The following is a 22,612-nucleotide window of genomic DNA, read 5'->3' as shown; positions in this document are numbered from 1 at the left end:
AGAATACATTTAATAAGGTTTATTCCATGAGTTAGGGTCATAACAGTTTATAATACTCTCAAAAAAGAATGCTGAAATCTAAATCTGGGATGCTTATCTTTAGGGCTAAAATACAAGTTAGTTGAAAGTCAGTGCATTGGTTTTAAGGGATGTCTGTGCAATGACACATCTAGAGTCAATATTGCCTAAGAGGCGGGATGGCATAGATGAGGAGGAGCTGGTGCACACGTCCCGAAGGGATACAAATTTTAGACGGATCATCTGCTTAGTTTTCTCCTGGTTTCTCAAACGGGATGCAGTCTTTTGTGCCTTATATCTGCCTGCTTAACCAAGATGTGGACTGAATAAAAATTGACCAGTTTGTTTACAACTAGTTACTTTGTTAGAAAAGAAGTGTAGGCATCATCTCTGTGAGAGTATTGGTTGCCATAAACCACCACCAACAAAAAATACAATAATTCCTTCAACTTACCACCTTGAAAATTTTCAAAACTAAGGAAAAGTTGAATGAGTAGTGCATTTATTTACGTTTCATCCAGAATCACCAGTTGGTAACATTTGGCCACATTTGCTTGGTTAGTCTTTATGTGGGGACGCGTGTGTGTGTGTGTGTGTGTGTGTGTGTGTGTGTGTTTAATGGTTTTATTTGAACCATTTGAAAATAAGTTGTAGACATCAAGAAACATATTCCCCCCAAAATGAAGAAATCTGTATAACCATAGCAGCATTAGCAAACCCAAGAAGTTTAATGTGATGGCTCAGCCTGCAAAAAATCTGCCTGCAATGCAGGAGACACAGGAGACACGGGTTCAAGTTGAATCCCTGGGTTGGGAAGATCCCCTGGAGAACGAAATGGCACCCCACTCCAGTATTTTTGCCTAAAAAACCCCAAGGACAGAGGAGCCTGGTGGGCTACAGTCCATGGGGTCTCAAAGAGTTGGACCTGATTGAGCACATAAACATAATCTTATCTATCCATATTCACATTTCCCCAGTTGCCCCTTGTAATAGCCAGGGCCTAATTAAGTCACACTTTATGTTTAATTATCATGTCTCCTTAGTCTCCTTCACCCTAGAACAGCCTCCCACCCATTGTGTGCGTGTGTGTGTGTGTGTGTGTGTGTGTGTGTGTATGTGTGTGTGTTGGTGTTGTTTATAACATGGATGTTTAAAAAATTATTTATTTGCCTGTGCAGGGTCTTAGATGAGGCATGGAGGATCTAGTTCCCCAGCCAGGGATCGAACCCAGGCCCCCTACATTGGGAGCTGGAGTCTTAGCCACTGGACAACCAAGGAAGTGCCAACAGGAATATTTTTAAAGAATCCAACTAGTTGTCCTGTAGAATATCCCACAATCTGTATTGTGTATTATCAGTTTATTAGGGCTGCCGTAACAAAGTACCACAAATAGGTGGCTTGAACCAACAGGAATGTGTTGATTCACAGTTCTGGAGGCTGTTGGTTCAAGATCAAGGAGCTGGCAGGGCCACACTCCCTCAAAAGGCTCCAAGAAAGTGTTTTTTCTTGCCTCTGCCAGCTTCTGATTTCCCTTGGCCTTGGCCAACATAACTCCAATCTCTACCTTTGTCTTCATATGATGGTCTTAGAAGAAATACCACTCATTGGATTTATGGTCCACCCTACTCTAGCATGACCTTATTTTGACCAACTAATTACAACTACAAAGACTCTATTTCCAAATAAGGTCACTTTCTGAGATACTGGGGGTAAGGCCTTCAACGTATGAATTTTGTAGGATATTCTACAGGAAAACTAGTTTGATTATTTAAAAATATTCATGTTGGCACTTCCTTGGTTGTCCAGTGGCTAAGACTCCTGCTCCCAATGCAGGGGGCCTGAGTTCGATCCCTGGCCGGGGAACTAGATCCCACATGCCTCATCTAAGACCCCGCACAGGCAAATTTTGGGGGAGACACAATTCGACCCAACAGTGTGATTGTTTCCTTATGATTGAATTGAGCTTGAAGTTTTTTGTCGAGAATACTTTGCAGGTGATGTTGTGTTCACTTCCCAGTGAATCTGTTTGTCTTATCATTGAGGATGCTAAATTTTTCCATTGAGTTAAGATGTGGTCTGCCAGATTTCTTTTGTTATTAATAAGTAGTCTGTGAGAGTGGGAACAAAGTGGAGACTGGAGTTAAGGTGAGTCATTATTTGGAAACTCTTCTAAAAGCACAGGTAGTGGAGGGGAAAGCAAGGCAGTGCAGGAAAGCAGCCTATATGGGGTGGACGTCAAGCCAACCACAGCTGTGGTCATGGAGCTTAACCCTACTTGGAACCAGTGTAGAAAGAACCCTTCCCTCTCTTGGGTTGTGGACCACTGGGGTGGGATTGAGTTGCTCTGTTCAGCCAACAGTCATGTCCGACTATTTTCAACGCCATGGACTGCAGCACGCCAGGGCTTCCTGTCCCTCACTATCTCCCAGAGTTTGCTCAAACACACGTCCATCGAGTCGGTGATGGCATCCAACCATCTCATCCTCTGTCGCCTCCTTCTCCTCCTGCCCTCAATCTTTCCCAGCATCAGGGTCTTTTCCAAAGAGTCAGCTCTTAGCATCAGGTGGCCAGAACATTGGAGCTTCAGCTTCAGCATCAGTCCTTCCATTGATTTCCTTTAGGACTGACTGGTTTGATCTCCTTGCCGTCCCTTGGACTCTCAAGAGTCTTCTCCTGCACCACAGTTCTCTGGAATTTCCGCCCTCCCCAGCTTGCAGGCCGAGCTGGCGCTGGGACCCTAGAAAGCCCTCAGACCTTTGTGTGCTTATGATTCACAATGTTAAGGCTGGGGCTGGGGGGCGAGGAGGGCAGGTAAATCATTTCCTTCCTTTCTCACTGGCTCCATCCAGGGTCAGCTGAGTTCTATGTCTGGAAGAACTTCTTCGCCCTTACTCTCTCTCCTTTTCTGTATCTCTGCCTTCCGGTTGGCATTCATCCCACCAGACTTTCCTGAGTGGTCAAGGGCATGGAGAATTGGTTTTTTTTCTTGGAGGGTCTTGGGAAGCTGCTAGTAGTCTGGATTAGAAGGATTAGATGTTTCAGATCCCTCTGGCTGGAGCATCTATGCGACAGACCCCTCTCTCTCTTGCTGAGATTGATAGCCTGCCATGTTTGACTCTGGGATCAATCTCACTTTTCTGAAACTCGTCCCTGGTCTCCTTCTTCATAGCAGTCTCTCACGGGCAGTCAGACTGGCAACGTGTCAAACAAAGCTCGGGGCCAGGAACGTCACCATCTGTAATGGTAAGTGGGAGGGCAGAGAGATTGCCAGAGATTCCTGGAACCCTTGAAGAGACTCAGAGCCTCAAGATCTACATAGTTTACTTCTGTAAACCCTCTCCAGGAAGTGACTGTCCAGACAGTGTGTTTTAGTCCATTGCCCAGTAATACACAAAAGGCTGAAGGACAACAGTCATTACCTGCAGGCGTCCTGAGAGTGAATGCCCAGGGGCATGGTCGGTATTCAGTCTCCCGTCGTTACCTGGACCACAGCCTCTACCCCGGCTCTCACCTGTTTCAGGAACACATGTGTGACAGTTGGCCCCTAGTGGGGTCATCTTTGTCACACTGGAGTCCCCTGCAACTATTGCGAACGGTTTAGAGTGCGTATAAGAGATCACCCACGTCACCAGTGTTCCCCACGCCAGGGCACCCTACCTCAGCGTGAAAACATCGTCCATCCAGAGCACCTGGTTTCCAGCAGAGGTGAGGCAGGTGCCACTCCTGTCCTCTCGGGTGACCAACAAGGTCAGTACTCCAGGACGAAGGGGGTCCTTGCAGGAGGTCAGGCTGCAGCAGACGCGGCTGAGTCTCCTCTGAGCCTAGAGGACTAATCGTGACACTCGCTGATTGATTCTCATCAAAAGTGGTTCCACCACGCACCCTAACTTGACCTTGCCTGTATGCTGAGATGCTGAGAGGTTACAAGATGGAAGAGTCATGGTTTTTGCTTGTTTTTAAGAAATGAGGGAAGGGAAAATTGAAGATGAAATAAGGGAAAACTAAGGAGCGAACTACATGAGAAGGGATCCCGTCTCAAGCAGGGATGAGATCCGGAAAACACAGGAAGGATCGCCCTTGACAGGAAAGGAAGCTGTTTGCTCAGCTGCCAAAGGAAGGGAAAAACGGACAACAGTACAGGTGAAGGTAAATTTGTAAATCAGATAGTGTGAAGGTGTTCTTTTCTCAATCAAGTAAAAGGGAAAGTATCAGTAATGGAAGATGTGAGGAAGGCACTAGGATAGGCGGAAGGTTTGAGAGGAGAGAAGAGACAGTTCTGTTGGAGACGAGGACGGTAACCTTACCAGCAGACAAGCCTCGGCTCGCTGGGTTGTGATGACACCCCACATCTGGGGTGTGGGATAGTGAAGTTCAAAGTAAAAAGTGCAGCTGTTAGTCATTCAGTCGTGTCTGACTCTTTGCGACCCCGTGGACTGTAGCCCACCAGGCTTCTCTGTCCATGGGATTCTCCAGGCAACAATACTGCAGCGGGTAGCCATTCTCTTCTGCAGGGGATCTTCCCGACCCAGGGGTCGAACCCACGTCTTCTGCATTGCAGGCAGGTTCTCTACTGCCTGAGTCACTGGGGAAGCCCAGTGAAGTTCAGTGTGAAGCCAGTTTGCCCTGTTGTGTGAACCTGGAATGGTTCACTGCTGGGGGCAGGCGTGGGTCTGTTCAGGCAGGTGTGATGGCGGGAAAGACAGGCGAGGTGATTAAAGGCTAACCTGTGGAGTCTTATCTGGAGAATAAATACAAAAAAAGGAAATCAACGTTCAAATGTTCGCTGGCTTTGCCATCTACTAGCTGTGCGATCTCGGCCAAGATTCTTAAGTCTCTGACTCAATTTCCACATTTTAAAAATGGAGTTAGTATTAATAGTAGAATGAATTCTATTAGCAGTTAATAGGATTAATAGAAACAGCTGTATATGTAGCAACTTAACCGCAACGTCTGGCATACAGTAAGTACTCCAGAAAGGTTTCTCTTTTCTTTAAGATATGAGGCACATTTCTCAACTATTACATTTTTTTTTTTCAAATATAGGGTTCTTTCTGCTTGGTTCATATTCCATTATATTTGTGAACTCGATATCCATCCCTTTTTCATGACGGCACAATGTAGAAACAAGGACAGTATAGCACAGTGGCAGGCTCCAGAGTCAAATGCTTGGAACTGACTCCCAGCTTCATCACTTACTATCTGTGTGGAATTGGGTAAGTTACTCAGCTTCTGGGGTCTCAGTTTTCTAATCTGTGAAATGGGTATAATTCTATTTCTCCATGAATGCTCAGTAAGTTTTAGTGCTGCTGCTGGTGGTAGTGGTATTTCCAAACATTTAACACATTTCCAGAGGGTGTCGACTGCATTACTATTTTTATGATTTCTAGAAAGTGGGTTAACTGAAAGTGTAGAGCTCACCAGAAAGTGTAGATCTGGCCTCTGGTTGGACAAATTCTTCAAAATTCTGAAAAGTGCAGGTATTGATAAAATAAAACTTGTGCAGTGACAACTAATATGTCATTTTTTTTTTTTTTTTTTTTTAGTAAAACTGTTGAATGAAAGTAAAAGGTCAGCCACTTCAAGAGGTCATGTAATTTGATTATAATGTAATGGACTCCACAAGAGTCAGTCTTGTTATTTTTGAGTTACAGCTAGAATGCTTACTCTCTTTTGGATATAGGAAGCTTTGGTGAGCCTAGTGACTATGTCACTGGATATCAGTTTATGATAAAAAGTACACACACATCTATTAATATTCTGTCTGGCTTCAAGCCTTGATACTAAAAATATGCCTAGCATATGTCATACTGGTTTTCATATAATCACTAAACTCATTATTTTCCCCAGTTATCATCCTCTATTTGATAACTCAAGTACTAATGAATTCCATGCAATATTTGCTATTGTCAGAGAAGAATCCTGGTAGATTTTCAGTTATTATCTCAGTTGATGATACAAGTCTGAATTCATAAATATAACTCAAATTCTTTTGAAGCTGTGTGAGATCTGTTTGCTTCATTTTCTGCTCCATGTGTGAAGCAATTAACTTTGGTTATATTAATACAACGCTACTGTACTAAAAGAAAAATTATTCCAACTTTTTTCAAGTAAACCACCTTTTAAAAAAAAAAATATTAAAATCACAAACCTAAGAATATCAAAACTCCTGGAAGGTAGAACCTGGCCAAGAACAATCCAGTGAAAATATTGAAAATTGCTGTTTACCAGCCAAATGCTGTTGCCAAATTAAAGGGAGGAACGTGGGTCATGACCCTTTCTCATTTTTCCTCTGATCAGTCTTTTGACAGAAGTACTGATGGAAAGGATTTGTGTCTAGTTCAGATGTTTCAGATGAGTGGAATTGTATGGTATTCATCCTTTTGTGACTGGCTTATTTCACATAGTATAATATCCCAGAAGTCCTGAATTTTTATTAAGTACTCTTCCATGTCTGATTTTTAAGAATTTTTTCCCTAACACATGGTCAGGAAAGTATTATCTTGAATTTTCCTCTAGATCTGTGCCAATGAAGTAGTAGCCACTGGCCATCCGTGACGTGCATGCATGCTAGGTCGTTTCAGTCGTGTCTGACTCTTTGAGACCCTATGGACCCCTCCAGGCTCCTCTGTCCTTGGCAAGAATACTGGAATGGATTGCCATGCCCTCCTCCAAGGGATCTTCCCCACCCAGGGAACTAACCTGGATCTCTTAAGTCTCCCGCATTGGCAGACATGTTCTTTTACCACTAGCGCCACCTGGAAAGCCATTGGCCATTTATGGCTCAGCTGGTAAAGAATCTGCCTGCAATGTGGGAGACCTGGGTTTGATCCCTGGGTTGGGAAGATCCCCTAGAGAAGGAAAAGGCTACCCAATCCAGTATCCTGGCCTGGAGGATTACATGGGCTGTATAGGCCATGGGGTTGCAAAGAGTTGGACGCCGAGTGACTTTCACTTTCACTTTTCAAACTTAAATTAACTCAATTTAATTTAATTTAAAAGACAGTTTCTCAGTTGCACTAGCCACATTTCAGGGGCTCAGTAAGCACACATAACTAGTGGCTAATGAATTGGGCAGTGCAGAATTATAGAACATTCTACCATCATAGAAAGTTCTCTTGGACAGCACTGATCTCCAAGTTTTATTGTTTACTTTTCACATTTGGATCTGTAGTCAGCCTGGAATTAATTTTTGTGTTCATGTTTGGTAGTAGTCAAGTTTTAACTTTGTTCATATGGGCCTCCAACTATTCTGGCACTATGGATTTTCCCCCCACTCCTCTGCAGTTGCTAACATGGTAATTTATAAAGTCTCTGTTCATAAGTGAGCTTGTTTATGGATTCTCTTTTCTGTCCCAGTAACATATTTCTCTACCTTTGTGCTGATAAAGTGTGATTGGCTTACTTGTTTAAGTATGATTTTAAACCTAAAAAGACCAAGTCTACATTTCTTTTGCTAGACAGCATTACAGCCCAAAGTAAAAGTTAAATCTAAACTCTAGAAAAGATAGGAAATTTTTTTTTTATTGTGTCTGGGTATTGTGACTTGAAATTCTTCAGACTACAAGTGAGTTAATGTCTGACACTGCCTTTTTTTAGACAATTGCTAGTCTTTTTAAAATTTTTTTGTCTGCTCTGGATCTTAGTTGCTGCATGAGAACTCTTAGCTGTGGCTTGTGGGCTGTATTTCCCTGACCTGGAATCGAACTTGGGCCTTCTGCATTGGGAGCTTGGAGGCCTAGCTCCTGGACTACCAGGGAAGACCTGCCTGACACTTTTGAAAGTAGGAGAGCTGGGCTGCTGGGAGGGTTGTCTGCTAGCATCCCCTCTTGTTATGTGTATTGCCCTCCAGCTAAAGGTGATTGGATAGACACATGCAAGTTTTAAAATGTGTTTTGATGATTTCCTAATATGTTCCTTCTATGATACCAAGTCTTTGGAATTCAAGGACTGTGCCTTCCATCTGATTTAGACATCTCCATAACATCTTGGTCTTCCAGGAAGGGCGCTGTGCGTAACTCTTAATGCTTAACCGGCTACCTTCAATGCTTGTTTTCTTTTCCTTGTCTTTGCCTTGGCTCTTTCTGGAGAAGTTCTCTTTTGAATTTTCTCTTTTGTAACAAACAAAAACCAAATTTACTCTGATGCTGAAGGCAGAAGCGGGAGGAGGGCTGATGTACTAGAAATGAAGGCCCAGCTCGTGACACGCAATTCAGCCGGGACCACAGTCAGGCTGGCCTGACTGCCGATGCCACTACTTACAGAATTGTGGACTGAAATTCCATTTTCTTATCGCAGGACTCAGCAAACTCTGGCTGGTGGCCAATACAGCCCACTGTTTTTGTACGGCTTTGTTACCTATTTTTGTATGGCCCATGAGACAGGAATGGTTTTTACATTGTTAAATGGCTGAAACAAAACCAAAAGAAGAACAATATTTGGAGATATGTGAAAGTTACATGAAATTCACATTTCAGGGCCCACAAATCAAGTTTTATTGGGATACAGCCACTCCCATTTGTTTGTCTATTGTCCTTGACTGTGTTCAGCCGGTAACTTCAGAGTTCAGTGGATACACAGATGTGACAGAGGCCAGATGGCCCTCAAAGCCTGAAATATTTACTCACTGGTCCTTTCTAGGAAAAGTTCGTCAACCTCTACTTTATTTGGAAAAAAGAAAAATACAGTGATTCCTCCATCAGAGGATTCTTTGTGAGGATTAAACACAGCTGCTAGTGGTAAAGAATCTACCTGCCAATGCAGGAGACACAGGAGACGTGGGTTTGATCCTAGGGTTGGGAAGATCCCCTGGAGGAGGAAATGCAATATGCCCCAGTATTCTTGCCTGGAAAATTCCATGAGCAGAGGAACCTGGCAGGCTACAGTCCATGGGGTCTCAAAGAGTCAGACACAACTGAGCCACTAAGCATGCACACAGAGATAAAATCTAGGACTGTGCTTGGAACATACAGGTGCTTGAGAAATGATTTTCTTTCAGCCAAGCCTGACGCCTAACCTCATCACATTCCCTAAAACAGTGAAGCACCGAACAATGACTTAAGCTTATGAAGGAGAGCCCAGAGCATCGGCATGGTCAGATAAATGGACAAGCTCAATGTACTTTGTATTCTGTTTAGACATCTGTTTCACTAATGAGCCCCCTACGAGTGAACAAGGATTCATTTAAACCCAAATGCTTCCCCCATGAATTTGATAAGCCTCTAGCACACAGTATAGAAATTATACTGCTGAACTTAATAATTCATCAGTGTTTTACAGGTAGCAACACCGTCGTTGGAAATGGCAAGTTTGCTCATAAAAGATTCCCACAGACCCAGGATAGAGGAGCCCGCTGGGCTACAGTCCATGGGGTCACAAAGAGTCGGATGCGATCGAGCGACTAATACTCCAGACCTAGGGGATGCAGGCTGCATTAGACAGCATCTCTACCCTGCCGTCCCAAGACCTCTCCCTAGTTCTCAATCGTCCCCCGAAGTGCTTTCCGAGTGTCAGATGATTTTCTGTTCCTCTGGCCACTAGAGAGCACTTTGAGACTAACAAACCCGGGTCTGCGCACCCAGGCCTCCGTTTGAACCCTGCTCGCCTGCGATCGCGGGGTGTGCGGTTGGCCACTGCGCCATCTAGCTACCAGCGGCGGCTTCCAAATGGCTATCCAGGCTGATGGATGCGTTGTGTGAAGTTTAGTGACCTGTGGGAGTGATAATGAAGTATTCTGAGGCCCAGATCACATTTGATTCTGTCACTACGATTTTCTGCTTCTGGTGACATCACCTCATTTGGACTGCTTTGCAGCGTATTTTCTAAGGCGAGCGTTTTAGCCAGGGTCCCGGTTTCCTTACGGCTCCTTCTCTTTTCTGTCGGATTGAATTTCTCTCAAAGAGAAAATACCGCTTGATATTGATTCCAGAGCACGAGATAATTTCAGGTTCTCACTCTGCAGTTCATCCAGAGCCCTGCTTAAAATCTGGAAGAGGTTTTCCAAGGCTAAGAGTCGCAGTTCAAAAGAACAGTTCTTAAATGGGTTTAAAAGACCCTTGGCTACATTTTCTGATGTTTCATCAGCAGTTTGCACTGATACAGTTTCCATTGTTATTACAACTGAACCATATCATAGGGAGTTGTACCAGCAAGACCATCAAGTTTTCTCAAAAGCTATAAAGCTTTGATGTTTTCTGGCCTATTTCTTACTGTGCTCTTAAAAATGTTTAGCTTCTGCTGAGCCAAATGTGTACCTCTAAAGGCATACGCAGTGAAAAAACTCTTCAAGCATCTCGGTTACTGCTGCAATTTCTGTACATACAGCAGGAGGATGCGATTCTGTTTGGATGAAGCAAGCGGGGGAAGTGCTTTGTAGTGCGCATTGTGAATGAATAATGCCAACCATCAACTGGGCTTCAGCCCATCAGCGCGGGGGTCTGGCTGTGAACATAGAAGAATCCACTTTCCTGACCACTGCTTATGAGCATTTCCCAGAGCCATTCCATCTTATATTATGGTTTGCATCAAAGAGAAATCAAACCCATCGGCTCTGGCCCCGATTGCTAAACTGATTGAGGCGTTTATGGGGACGGTTTGCGGGGGATTCCTTTGATGTTTTCAGAAATCCCAAATAATTTCTCGGTCTTTTGAAGGACAGTTGACTTTCAAGTAGAGAATATGTCTGCATGTGAAATGTTGGGTCTGTCTAGTACTAACCGGCTTAACGTGCCACTAAAATCAGTGATAGAATTTGCCCCCAATTTTAGAAAATGAGATAACTGTGTAAGGCTCTGTCCCGGAGCCTGGCGTACTGCATCGGGCCGGAACAGTGGCAGGCTGTTACAAACAAAACGAATTGCTCCGTAGTGAAATTACACTCTAAAACGTAAACTTGCTATCTCACCTTTTGCCAGCACATAGCATTTGTGATGTTACATGAGAATAGCAAGGGAGTGAATAGGCTGTTAGCAAAGACTTTCAAGAAAGGGAATTCCTCTGGGTCTCACAGGGAGCCATGCATATGAAAACATAAAGGAGTGGAAGGCAAAGATAAGGAGTTTACGTGGGGGTCTCTGCATTATTGTGGAGATATTGTTGGTTTCCAGCAGCCAGACTTAGTTTTTTAGCTATCAGCCTCCAAGCCAGAGCCAGGCATCTTCTCCAATCCACGAGGGTGTGCTCCCTGCCTGCTCTTATTTATGTATTTCATATGATGCTTTTTGTATAGGTGCAAAGATAGTGGGACTCTATCTAAAAAAGTAATGTTATCCCTGGGATTTCAACAAGGCTTGAATTAAATAGAACAAAGCGGAAAGACCTCATATATGTGTGTTATATACTTATTTATCTGAAAGTCCATGGTTCTGGAGGGAGGGGGCTGTGAATATGTTAGGGACATAGTAACATTTAATATTCAGTGAATACAAGAAGAGGGCATGCAGTCTTCCTTGTCCGGGCTTAAGCACAGGTCTAGTGGCTCAGACTGGAAAGAATCTGTCTGCAATGCTGGAGACCCAGGTTCGATCCCTAGGTCGGGAAGATCCCCTGGAGAAGGGAGTGGCAATCCACTCCATTACTCTTGCCTGGAGAATCCCATGGACAGAGGAGCCTGGCTGGCTACAGCCCATAGGGTCACACAGAGTCGGACACGACTGAGCGACTCACACAGAAACACAAGATGATTCCCTTAGATGGGATCTTGTCCCCAGGTTGTGAACGGCTACAGTTAGGGCAACCTCTGGTACTGATGGTTGAGATGCGTGTGATCCTTATGTCTTGCACAGGCTCTCATCCTCTGCATCTTGTGTATTTTGCACTTCCTCTGAAAAAGGAACTGGGTTATAAACAGAATATTGTGCCTACTGGCAGTGATGACAAAGAGAGCAGGGGTAGCTCTATGTCTATAAACTACTTCCTGGGTGGGCAGAAAAGGCTATTTTTCTGTAGAAGACACACACAACAAATCATGTTCTACTCTGGACAGCTCATTCAAATTGACTTTTTTTTTTCTTCCCCTAGCCATGCTGTGCTGAATGTGGGATCTTAGTTTCCCTGACCAGGGATCAAACCTGCACCTCCTTCATTAGGACGTGTCGTAACCACTGGACCGCCGGGGAAGTCCTCTGGACACCTCTTTTATTGTCACCTTACATTGCAACCTAACCACCGAATGTTGGTTACTCCGGCATGTGGTTTTACCTTCTCTCAGGTGCAGAGTTGGGAGAAACTGATTCCGCTTTCTTTATGCTCCTGGAAGGCTGAGCAGAGTGCCTTCCTTCGAGGCTCTAAATGAAGAGCTGTGCGCTTTTGTTCATAGACTCTAAGACTGGGGACGGGCCTTGTGACGCCTGGAGGAAATCTCACCAGGTCATCTGGGTGAATGGGGAGCAAGGCAAGTCATCTTTCTGGGCCACTATTTCCTCATCTGTAAAAAGAAGGGGCTGGACTCGGTGATTGCTGAGGTCACTTCCAGCTTTGTAAATTCTGTGCTTTTCAAAAAAAAAAAAAAAAAACTTGGATCCTGAAAGAAGAGCATCTCCTTGGGTTTGCGGACAAAAGAGCCCAGGTTGTATTTGTGCTTGACCTCTCTGCACATCCTGACTTCCTGCTCTAATGAATCTGAGTTTCTTCTTCAGTGACAGGGCTCAGCTCCAGGACCCCTTGGTGTGATTCTAACACTGTGGAGATATTGATTTTTCTAGCAGGCTAGTGGTTACTGTAACCACCAAACTATTAAATCTCTCCTGTTCTCATAAGGATGATTTCATGAGGATCCTTCCACTCCTTTCGGTGGATATTTAACTCAAACCAGGGCTAATTCGAAGATAGCATGACTAGCAGAGTGTCTCAGAATGCTCCGTGGCTGACACCATGCATCATCTCTGGGCTGTCAGTCACACGCTGAAGCAGACAGAGGTTGATCCCAAAGGGGCGTGGACAGACTTTGACCTCATCATTGCCACATTGTCCTCCATCACCTCCTGCATCCAAGCTTAGAATTTCTTACTGTGAACAGTGTCAGTAGCAACTCAGACAGGATAGGCGTCCTGGTTTATTTCGCTTGTTTATGCCTGTAGAAGCTGACTTTTCACTTCATGGCCTTGATTGTTGTTGTCATAGCAAGACCACAGATGTTACCCTCAATATACACATATGGAGGGAGCTGCAATGGGCTGCCCTGGTGGCTTGGAGGTCAACAATCCCCCTGCCAATGCGGGAGACTAGAGTTCAATCCTTGGGTGGGGAAGATCCCCTGGAGAAGGGAATGGCAACTCACTCCAATATTCTTGCCTGGGAAATCTCATGGACGGAGCAGCCTGGTGGGCTACAGTCCACGGGATGCCAAAGACACAACAACAGGTGAACTGCAGTACTAAAGCATTAATTTGATTCTTGCTTTTTCATTTTAGACGTTTACCACACAGTGAGCGCTCTGGTGAGCTGATGGAAGGCACAACATGCAGATTATGATAGCCATTAACTTCCCAGTACAGTTTAACAGGGGCTCCCATTTATACTGATTCTTGGGCACTCGCCTTGTTACATCAGTTAAAAACACACTACAAAATGAGTGGTGACTTTGATGTCAGTAAAGATTTCTGCATCCAGAACTGTAATATCTTGTTGATTACCTTTCCATGGTGACCCCAGAGCTGAGGGGATCATTTAATGAGATCATTAATATTTCTTCCAAACCAGCAATCTGCTAAACTCTCTTTTGGTAGGCAGGCACGTCTGCAGAACTAACATAAGTGACTGTTCCACACGGAGCATTATCTTTTCTTGTACAACATTGAAAGCCTGCGTGCTGCTTGACAAATTTGAATTTTAAAAAGTAAGAATGATTGGCACTTGGTAACTTACACAGAAATATAAAGTGGTACAAGAAAATTGCCCATTTCTTTTAGATTTACATTTTCTATATATATATTTTTTTCTTTTAAGAAGTGATAAGACATGTAATTTCCATCGACTTCAACCAGTTATGTGTGAAAGAGGCTGCAAGTGCAGCTCTGTGAAGGAAAAGCAAGTCGTGGGGAGAACTGATATGCCACAGACAGCCTCCCAGCTGCCTGCGGCTCTGGCCCTGGAAATGGCTGGTTACTCACAGGCCAAGACTCGTATCCTAAGAGATACTGAGATACTGCAAGTCTTGAAGACAACTCAACTCTCCTTTGACTCCTCAACCTCTCGCTCCATTATTAAATGCTCCATTACTTATTAAATGTCTTTCCAGGTCCACCAAGCACAAGGAGAAAAAGGAAGCAGATAGAGGCATATGATAGAGTTTACAGAGGAAGACTTTTCTTTTTTTAAGCTACTAAGTCTTCCTGGGCTCCCAGGGTTGCACCAAAACCCTCCTCGTTTCTTTCTTTCTTTTTTAAATATTTATTTATGTAGGCTGTGCTGGGTCTTAGTTGCAACATGTGGGATCTGTAGTTGCAGCATGCGAATTCTGACTCGAGGCATATGAGATCTAGTTCCCTGACCAGCAATCGAACTCGGGACCCCTGCACTAGGAGCATGGTGTCTTAGCCGCTGGACTGCCAGGGTAGTCTCAAGGAATACTTCTCTTGACACGTGGGATGGATGCTCCAAAAAATTCGGCATAAAGCAATTATTGCCTATTAATTCCTTAATTTAGGCTTCCCTGGTGGCTCAGTGGGTTTCCCTGGTAGCTCAGCTGGCAAAGAATCAACCTGCAAAGCAGGAGACCCTGGTTCAATTCCTAGGTGGGGAAGATCTGCTGGAGAAGGGAAGGGATAGGCTACCCACTTCAGTATTCTTGGGCTTCCTTTGTGGCTCAGGTGGTAAAGAATCTGCCTGCAATGTGGGAGACCTGGGTTCGATCCCTGGGTTGGGAAGATCCCCTGGAGTAAGGGAACAGCTACCCACTTTGGCTCAGTGGTAAAGAATCTGCCTGCCAATGCAGGAGATGCGGGTTTAATCTCTGGGTCGGAAAGATCCCTTGGAGAAGGAAATGGCAACCCACTCCAGTATTCTTGCCTGGAGAATCCCATGGACAGAGGAGCCTGGCTATAGTCCAGGGGGTTGCAAAGAGTCGGACATGACTAAGTGACTAAACAAAACAACAAAATTCCTTTATTTAGTCCACAAACATTTACTGATACCCAATAGCAAAGCACCCAGCTTTGTGCACATGACAAGTTAACACTTCTTCACTGATCTTTGTTATCATTTTGAAGCTCTGTCATGATAAAAATAATTGGGGACCTCAACTCATAAACCCACATCTTGTTTAGGAATCTTGAAGTCAATTTGCAGTCTGTCTGCCTTTCACTAACCATGAACAACTGACTTCCTGCTCTAACACATGTATACAAATTATATATTGACAAAAGCATGTAGTTAATTTTAGTTTCCTATATTTACATTGCCTCTCTTCTGGGCCACGCATCCCCTTACTTAAGGTTTAAACAGCTCTCTCTAGTGGTCCTTTGTGTCTGAGGGTTGTGGTTGAGCTATGGAAAGAAGTTTTTGGTCCTGACAATGACTGGATTAAGAACAAAGATATTCCGACGGGCGTGTTACCTAATAATAGCATTTGTTGCATTAACTGAGCCATCAATGAGGTCATTTATTTAGTATTTATTTTTTGGGGGGGTAAGCTCTGTGAGGCAAAAATGGGTTTATCTTGTTCATCACTGAGATTCATAGCACTTAATGCATGGGCTTCCCTGATGGCTCAGCTGGTAAAGAATCTGCCTGCAATGCAGAAGACCCTGGTTTGATTCCCGGGTTGGGAGGATCCCCTGGAGAAGGGATAGGCTACCCACTCCAGTATTCTTGGGCTTCCCTGGTGGCTCAGCTGGTAAAGAATCTGCCTGCAATTCGGGAGACCTGGGTTTGATCCCTGGGTTGGGAAAGTCTCCTGGAGAAGCAGAACGGCTACCCACTCCAGTATTCTGGCCTGGAGAATTCCATGGACTGTATAGTCCAGGGGGTCGCAAAGAGTCAGACATGACTGAGTGACTTTCACTCCACCTAATGCATAGAGAATTACTTAGAAATGATTGAATGCATGAATGTTGTTGATTATACAGATGAGGAAACAAAAGACTCTTGAAGATCACATGGTAAGAAGTGGAATTGGAGGTCACAGTCTGGCTAGACGCCAAGGCAGGTGCCCTTTTTCCCATGACAAACTTGATGCCCCTAGGTCAGTGACTTTCCTCACTTCCTGCCTGTTTCTGGGTTGCAAATCACTTCCTTTCCTGGGTAGCTGAGAAGTGGTGAGCGGTGTCTTGATAGAGCCGACATCTATGAATGCCATCAAGCCCCATTTGAGGCTGCCTTTTAACCTGGATCCACCACCTTCAAGGTACTGAGATATATTCCAGGTTGTGCTATAGATGAGACACAGATAACCCACAGGCCTGTAAACAGAGGCACCGAGCCAAAGCCCGTGACCATAATCCTTCAAACAGCTGATTGTGTTCACCCTGTGTGAAACCTCCTCACACTTGATGTGGCTGAAAACGGAGTGAGCCCCTGTGTCTGCGGTGGAAGACACTGCGGAGGAAGATCTTCAATTATAAACCAAAATGCAAGGTATTAACAGGAGAGCTTTAACACCTACCGTCACACTTGAAGTTACAGGGTGTTAATGAGCAAGATAACCAAGGAAGGCATTTTTTTTTTCCTCCTGGGCTGCCTGGGTTCGCTGTGTGTGTAGAATAATTGAAACCTCAGGTTGTGAAACCATGAATCAGGAGAGTTTCCTGTATTATGAATGATGTCATCTAATAAGATGAGAGACTTTCAGTGAAATGCAGGAACACTGAGGGTAATGTGTTTGCAGCAAGCAGGATCCTGAATTTATTGCAGAGGGGAGTGTGAGAGTTGACCAAAATGGAGAATGATGAGAAGTAACTAAATTATGTATGACAGTCTTTACGGAGCAGAGGAAGGAAGAAAGCTTAATGATGTTGTGGTTGAAAGACCAGTGCAATGGGTGATGTATAGGTTGGAGGTTGGTAAGAAGAGAAATGGATCTATGAAGACTCAAAGACTATCGATGAGGGTGACACAGAGCAAGCAGTGGATTTGGGAGAGGGGAGGAGAACCAGGGGCTCAGCATATAATATATTTTAGTGGCAACAAGACAGCCGAGTAAAGTTAACTTGACATTAAAAATCATCATCTTAATCTATGGAGCTCTTTCCAGGCTGAGTCTTATACAAAAAAAAAAAAAAAATCTATAGTTAATGATGAAGTATTTTCCCCCTTCGCTTTCCCGGCATTCACTGAACGCAGTACATAATTTAATTATTGAATCTACAGGCTGGACCATGGAGATGAAGAATGATGTGTCTGCTGTAGTGAGAAATTAGATAGAACCAACTCTTTATTCTCATCATTCTTCCTCTGTGAGGCTAAATTAATATAGTTAACACGCTTTTGTTTGGATTAGAGGCTCAGATCTGGGAGGTGCTGATCAGAACTCATGATTACTACACTAGCTGTTATTTATGGAGTGCTGACAGTATCCTCAAGCCCCATATGTGAGACAGAAACGGGTTCTTTTGTCCTTCTCTGCAGGGGAACCAGAGTTCCACCAGACTTAGGGGCTAGATGTCTGAACAGAATACCAAAGTTAAAATCAGATTTAGTTCCTTGGAGCATATGACTTCAGAAATGTCACCCAAGGGCTTTCCTACTGACCTGTACTGTGTGTTGCTGATCTTTTTAACAATTGTAACAAAATACGCACAATTTTATAGCCAGCAAACCTTACGGGGAATAGCAGGAGGGGGTGTGGACAGGGCTGGGGCCCGTAAAGGGGTAGTTCAGCACACGTGTCGGGCCCTTCCACACAATTTGAGTAGGAACTGGAAGCTGGCCAAGCAAAGCGCCTATGCAAATACAGCTTCGAGGCATTTGTGCCTCGAGGCAGAGCTTCTGTGCGCTGCCTGAGACGAACCCTTCTGCTGCGGCGACACCGCAGGCCCACTCCAGAGGCCAAAACCAGTTCTTTCTTCCTACCCCTTTCGGTTTGATTGCTATAGACTCTTTCGGGTCTTTTACAGCGAGATCTTTTAAGTAGCTGATGGTAGATCCAAGCGATGGTGGTGGGGAAACACCCCAAACCTGCACATCAACAACAAAAACTAGCCTCAGATCCAGAGATCCGAAAAAAAGCAGAGGTTATCTTGAAGTCGGAGCCCGGGGGCGGGGAGCGGCTGCCGGCGGTCCCTCGGGAGGACCCAGGGCGGCGGGGCGACTGCGCAGGTCGCCGCCAGCCGATCAAAGTCACGGCGCACCCCAAACCACACCCCCCACAACAAAGCGGGCACAGGGGCCCCGGGAGGAGTCGTTCCTGCGCCGGGCCCGGAGGCCGCCGGCCGGACCTTCGGGTGGGCTGGCCGGGCTCCCAGCGCGGCGCGACGCGGAGACGCCCGCGACCCCACCCGGGACCCCTCCCCCGCCGCGCGCCCGCCTGGGCCTCCGCCGCCTTCCGGCCGCGCGGCGGGCCCGCCCCCTCGGCCGACTTCCTCCCCGGGAGCGCAGCGGGTCGGCGGCGGCGGCGGCGGGACGGCGGGGACGGGCGCTGGCTGCAGGTTGCGGGCCGGGCCGGAGGGGGCGCGGGGGCGGCGGTGCGGGCCACGTGGCGCGGCCGGGGCGCGCGGAGCCCCGGGGACGCCCCCTCCCGGTTACACCGGCTGCCGGGGGAACGCGCGCCGGGTCGGCGGCGGTCGGTGCCTTTCGCGGCGGCCCCCGCGGCCTCCGAGACGCCTTCTCCCCGCCGCGGGAGCCGAGGGCGCGCGCTGGGGCCCCGGGGGCGGGGGCTCTGGAAGTCACTTCCAGCGGCCACGTGTGCGGCGGGGCGGCGGGCTCCGGCCCGAGACCGGGGCGGGAGGAGGCGGGTGGTGACCCTGCCGGTTGACAGCGGCATCTCTCCGGACCTGGGGTCTTCCTGTGCTTCTGTACCGGCGGCGAGCGGTAAACCGAACCGGGTAGTAAGTTCCCCTCTCCTTCCCGTCGTCGCCTTCCTGTTTGGCAAGCACTCATCCTGGGGTCCCCGCAGCGAGTTTGGATGCTAACCCTTAAACTTTGAATGAACCAGTTCGGGGACGTCCCCGGTGGCTCAGTGGTAAAGCAGGAGACACAGGTTCGATCCCTGGGTGGGGAAGATCCCCTGGAGAAGGAAATGGCAACCCGCTCCAGTGTTCTTGCCTGGGAAACTCCATGGACAGAGGAGCCTGGGGCCCTGCAGCCCGCGAGGTCGCAAAGAGTCGGAGGTGACCGAGTCGTTTCAGTCGTGTCCGACTCTGTGCGACCCCATAGACGGCAGCCCACCAGGCTCCCCCGTCCCTGGGATTCTCCAGGCAAGAATACTGGAGTGGGTTGCCATTTCCTTCTCCGATGCATGCATGCATGCTAAGTCGTTTCAGTCGTGTCCGACTCTGTGCGACCCGGTAGACGGCAGCCCACCAGGCTCCTCTGTCCACCCAATTCTTTAGGCAAGAGTACTGGAGTGGGTTGCTATTTCCTTTTCCAGACTGGTGACTAAACAACAACAAATCAGATGGTTCCCAGTGGATGGTACCCAGTTGTAGGCACCCTCTGGCACTGCTCCTAGCTGTAAGCATCACAGCTGGATCCCAAGCGGAGCTGCTGGGAAATTCTCACCTTTCTTAAGCCCAGATGTCTAGGCTTTCTCCAGATTCACTGAGAGTTGGTCCCTGTGTTGCTCTGCTTCTTTGCTTTTGTTTCCCCTCCCTTGAAAGGGCCCCTCTCCCTTACTGGCAGTTTTAGCCCACTTCAGGGGCCCTGTCCCCGTTGTGGAGACAGTTAGTTCCTTCTCCTGAGTGTAGCCCAATGTTACTGAAATCTTGCCATAGTCATAGCAAGAGTCTAAATAGTTTCTCTTCGTTTGAGTCAATACTCAGGGTGGATAATTTCTGTCCCAGCTGGGGAAACTAAGGGAAAGGAAAGGGACACATGAATATCACAGCTAGGACGGAGTCATATGGAATCCTTCTGGTGTGGATAGTAATCCCACCTGGTTTAGGGTGAGATACCTAAGTTCTTTGAGTCTCTGTAAGAGGGGTGTGAGTTACCTTAACTCAGAAGGAGACTTCATTGAGTTGACGTGTACAACCTTTAAGAGTATCTGAAATAGATTAGGGTAGATCAGGCTTCCTGGGTGGCCCTCTTGGTAAGAAACGTGCCTGCCAATGTAGGAGACATAAGAGACATGGGTTCGATCCCTGGGTTGGGAAGATCCCCTGGAGAAGGAAATGATAACCCGCTGGTGTTCCTGCCTAGAGAATCCCCATGGACAGAGGAGCCTGGCAGGTTACAGTCCATAGAGTCACAAAGAGTCGGACACAACTGGAGCGACTTAGCATGCACGCAGGGTAGATGAGATGGTCAAAAAATGTTCTCTTTCCCCCTGACCTGTTGTGCTGACATCATTTGATAAAGGAGAGAGGTGAAAGATGAGAATGATTTGTAGGTCAGGCATGTGTAGTAACTTGCAAAAAAAAAAAAAAATCCTATGAGAAATTAGTAAATAGGTATAATATCTGGGAAGGTGCAGCCACACAGGCAAACTTTTGATAACTTAATTTTTTTTTTTTTTCTTAAGGCCACAGAATGTCCAGGGTTAATGTGCTGTGATGTCTGATTGATAAATGTCGATTGAAATTGTTTTGAGTTTGGAGAGCCAAAGCTGGCATGTGCTTGGGTCGAACTGGAAAGCAGATTGACCAAAATGTGTTTGTCGACTGCTGTTTTGTTGTGTGTTTGCCTTCTAGACCCAGCATGAGCGAAGTTCCCTGCAGAAAACGTGATGACTATCTTGAATGGCCTGAGTATTTCATGGCAGTGGCCTTCTTATCAGCACAGAGGAGCAAAGATCCAAATTCCCAGGTAAGCGAGTTCTGCAGGAGAATGTTTGGACACTGGAAAGCAGACACGGAGATGCCCACCAGTGAGCAGATTACAAAAGGAAGAGGCTCCGTGGACCCCTGCCAACTTAGAAAAGCAGAGTCAATCTGCTATCTTTTGCACAGCATTCCTGCCTGCTCACATTTTCCTGTGAGAGAGTAAATTGTCACACACCCCTGTTCACTGTCTCTTGTACCCCAAGGAGACAGAGCTCTCGGCCCCTCCAGAGGCGGCCTGCCCATTCAGGAGCTCTGCAGGCCTCTGGTCTCATTGGCTGCCTCTGCAGTGGCAGACGGGCCCGTCGAAGTCATCAAGCCTTTGGGCGTGTTTCCCCGCAGGTCGGTGCCTGCATCGTGAATGCAGAAAACAAAATCGTGGGCATCGGGTACAACGGGATGCCAAATGGGTGCAGCGATGACCTCTTGCCTTGGAGGAGGACAGCGGAGAACATCCTGGATACCAAGTACCCTTACGGTAGGGCACGTTGTGTGGTCTGTCCTGCTCGGGTGGCATGGCCTTGGTGAGGGCTTACACACCATGGATGATCAGAAAGCATCGTCTTCCTTTCCAGTTAAGAAAATAAGTCCTGTTGAACTAGCTCAGCTTCCCACCCCCTTCCTCCAAAGAGAGCCAAGGAGTGGTGGCGTGGCGGTGGCTGGGCTGGGCAACGCTGCCGATGGCGGGCTTCTCTGCAGAGGGCCGCAGCCCTGGGGGCGGCGACTGTGAAGTGGGCACGGTGGCCCCTGCCTTTTGTGTCTTGGCGACTCGTGAACAGAGCCAGTTAACCAAGCCCCAGCCTGGGCTTCGCTCTGATGAGGAGCAGCGTGTATTTCCACCTACCGAGGACCTCTGGCTCAGGCTCTGGGAAGCAGGATGCAGGCTGTGAGCTGGGTGTCGGTCGAGGGATGACGCGGTCACCTTCTCCTGTTTTCTAGGGCGCTGCACTGCCAGGGTAGATGGGGGCCAGACCACAAGCCAGATGCCTGGAGCCCACCCTGGGCCTGGCCATCTCTGGTTTTTATCGTTAAATTAGGGAAGGATGCTTGTGGCCCATCTAAGCCCCAGGGAGACTCCTTTCAGAGATAAGCTGGGAGGGCCCAGCAAGCTTCCTTTTTTTCTTTGAATTCCCTAGAGAATATGCAGCTAATGCTGGGAAGAGGCGCCTTGGGCTTCATCTGCTGCTGAATTTCTCTTAAGGCGTGGACCTGTGTTTATGAACAGACCGCCTCTGCTGGGAGTCACGTAGATGGGGGCCACCCAAATGGGAAAGATGTGCTTGCAGGAAACGAGCTCAGGCAGGCAGTGAGCTCAGGTGTGATGTGAGCCCTTTCATTTAAAGTTGGCTCTTGCCTGTGAGGTTTTCCTCTGGAGTTTTTCCTCACGAAGAGCTCCAAGTCTCCATTTAGCCGAATTTACGTAGTTTTTACTCATGTTCCTGGACCTTAATCATGTTAAATAAGCCCCATAACTTTCGTCTAAGCTGCTTCAGGGCAGTGACTTCATCTTTGACAGAAAAAGAAGAAAAACATGCCCGGAGGTGGCGAAGGAATTGAGGAATGAGACTGGGGAGAACTACGGAGCATTCTGGGTTCTCAGGGAATCAGACAGTTTGGTACTGCAGGGGGTTTCATAGTCGGGCTAGTCCATTTCACTCCCCATCCAGGAGGAGTAGAAAGGGCAG

At 46.8% G+C, this 22,612-nt stretch overlaps 1 protein-coding gene across 5 annotated transcripts in view; it reads left to right on the top strand.

Annotated features, from left to right (window-relative positions):
- DCTD (dCMP deaminase) overlaps window positions 1-22,612 on the top strand; it is a 117,154-nt gene that overhangs the window by 72,845 nt on the left and 21,697 nt on the right. For 2 of the 5 annotated variants that reach the window (XM_061134517.1, XM_061134516.1), the window contains exons 3-4: window positions 20,799-20,913; window positions 21,270-21,405. In XM_061134517.1, coding sequence (XP_060990500.1) covers window positions 20,806-20,913; window positions 21,270-21,405 — 244 coding nt within the window. In that variant the 5' untranslated portion in view covers window positions 20,799-20,805. Of the gene's footprint in view, window positions 1-18,335; window positions 18,393-18,533; window positions 18,597-18,847; window positions 18,996-20,798; window positions 20,914-21,269; window positions 21,406-22,612 lie in introns of those variants that run through there. The other 3 variants (XM_061134518.1, XM_061134514.1, XM_061134515.1) reach the window with 3 other exon arrangements.

This window comes from Dama dama, chromosome 32 (assembly GCF_033118175.1).
Source record: "Dama dama isolate Ldn47 chromosome 32, ASM3311817v1, whole genome shotgun sequence".
Taxonomy (NCBI): Eukaryota; Metazoa; Chordata; class Mammalia; order Artiodactyla; family Cervidae; genus Dama; species Dama dama.
This window is presented reverse-complemented; position numbering and strand designations above follow the sequence as displayed.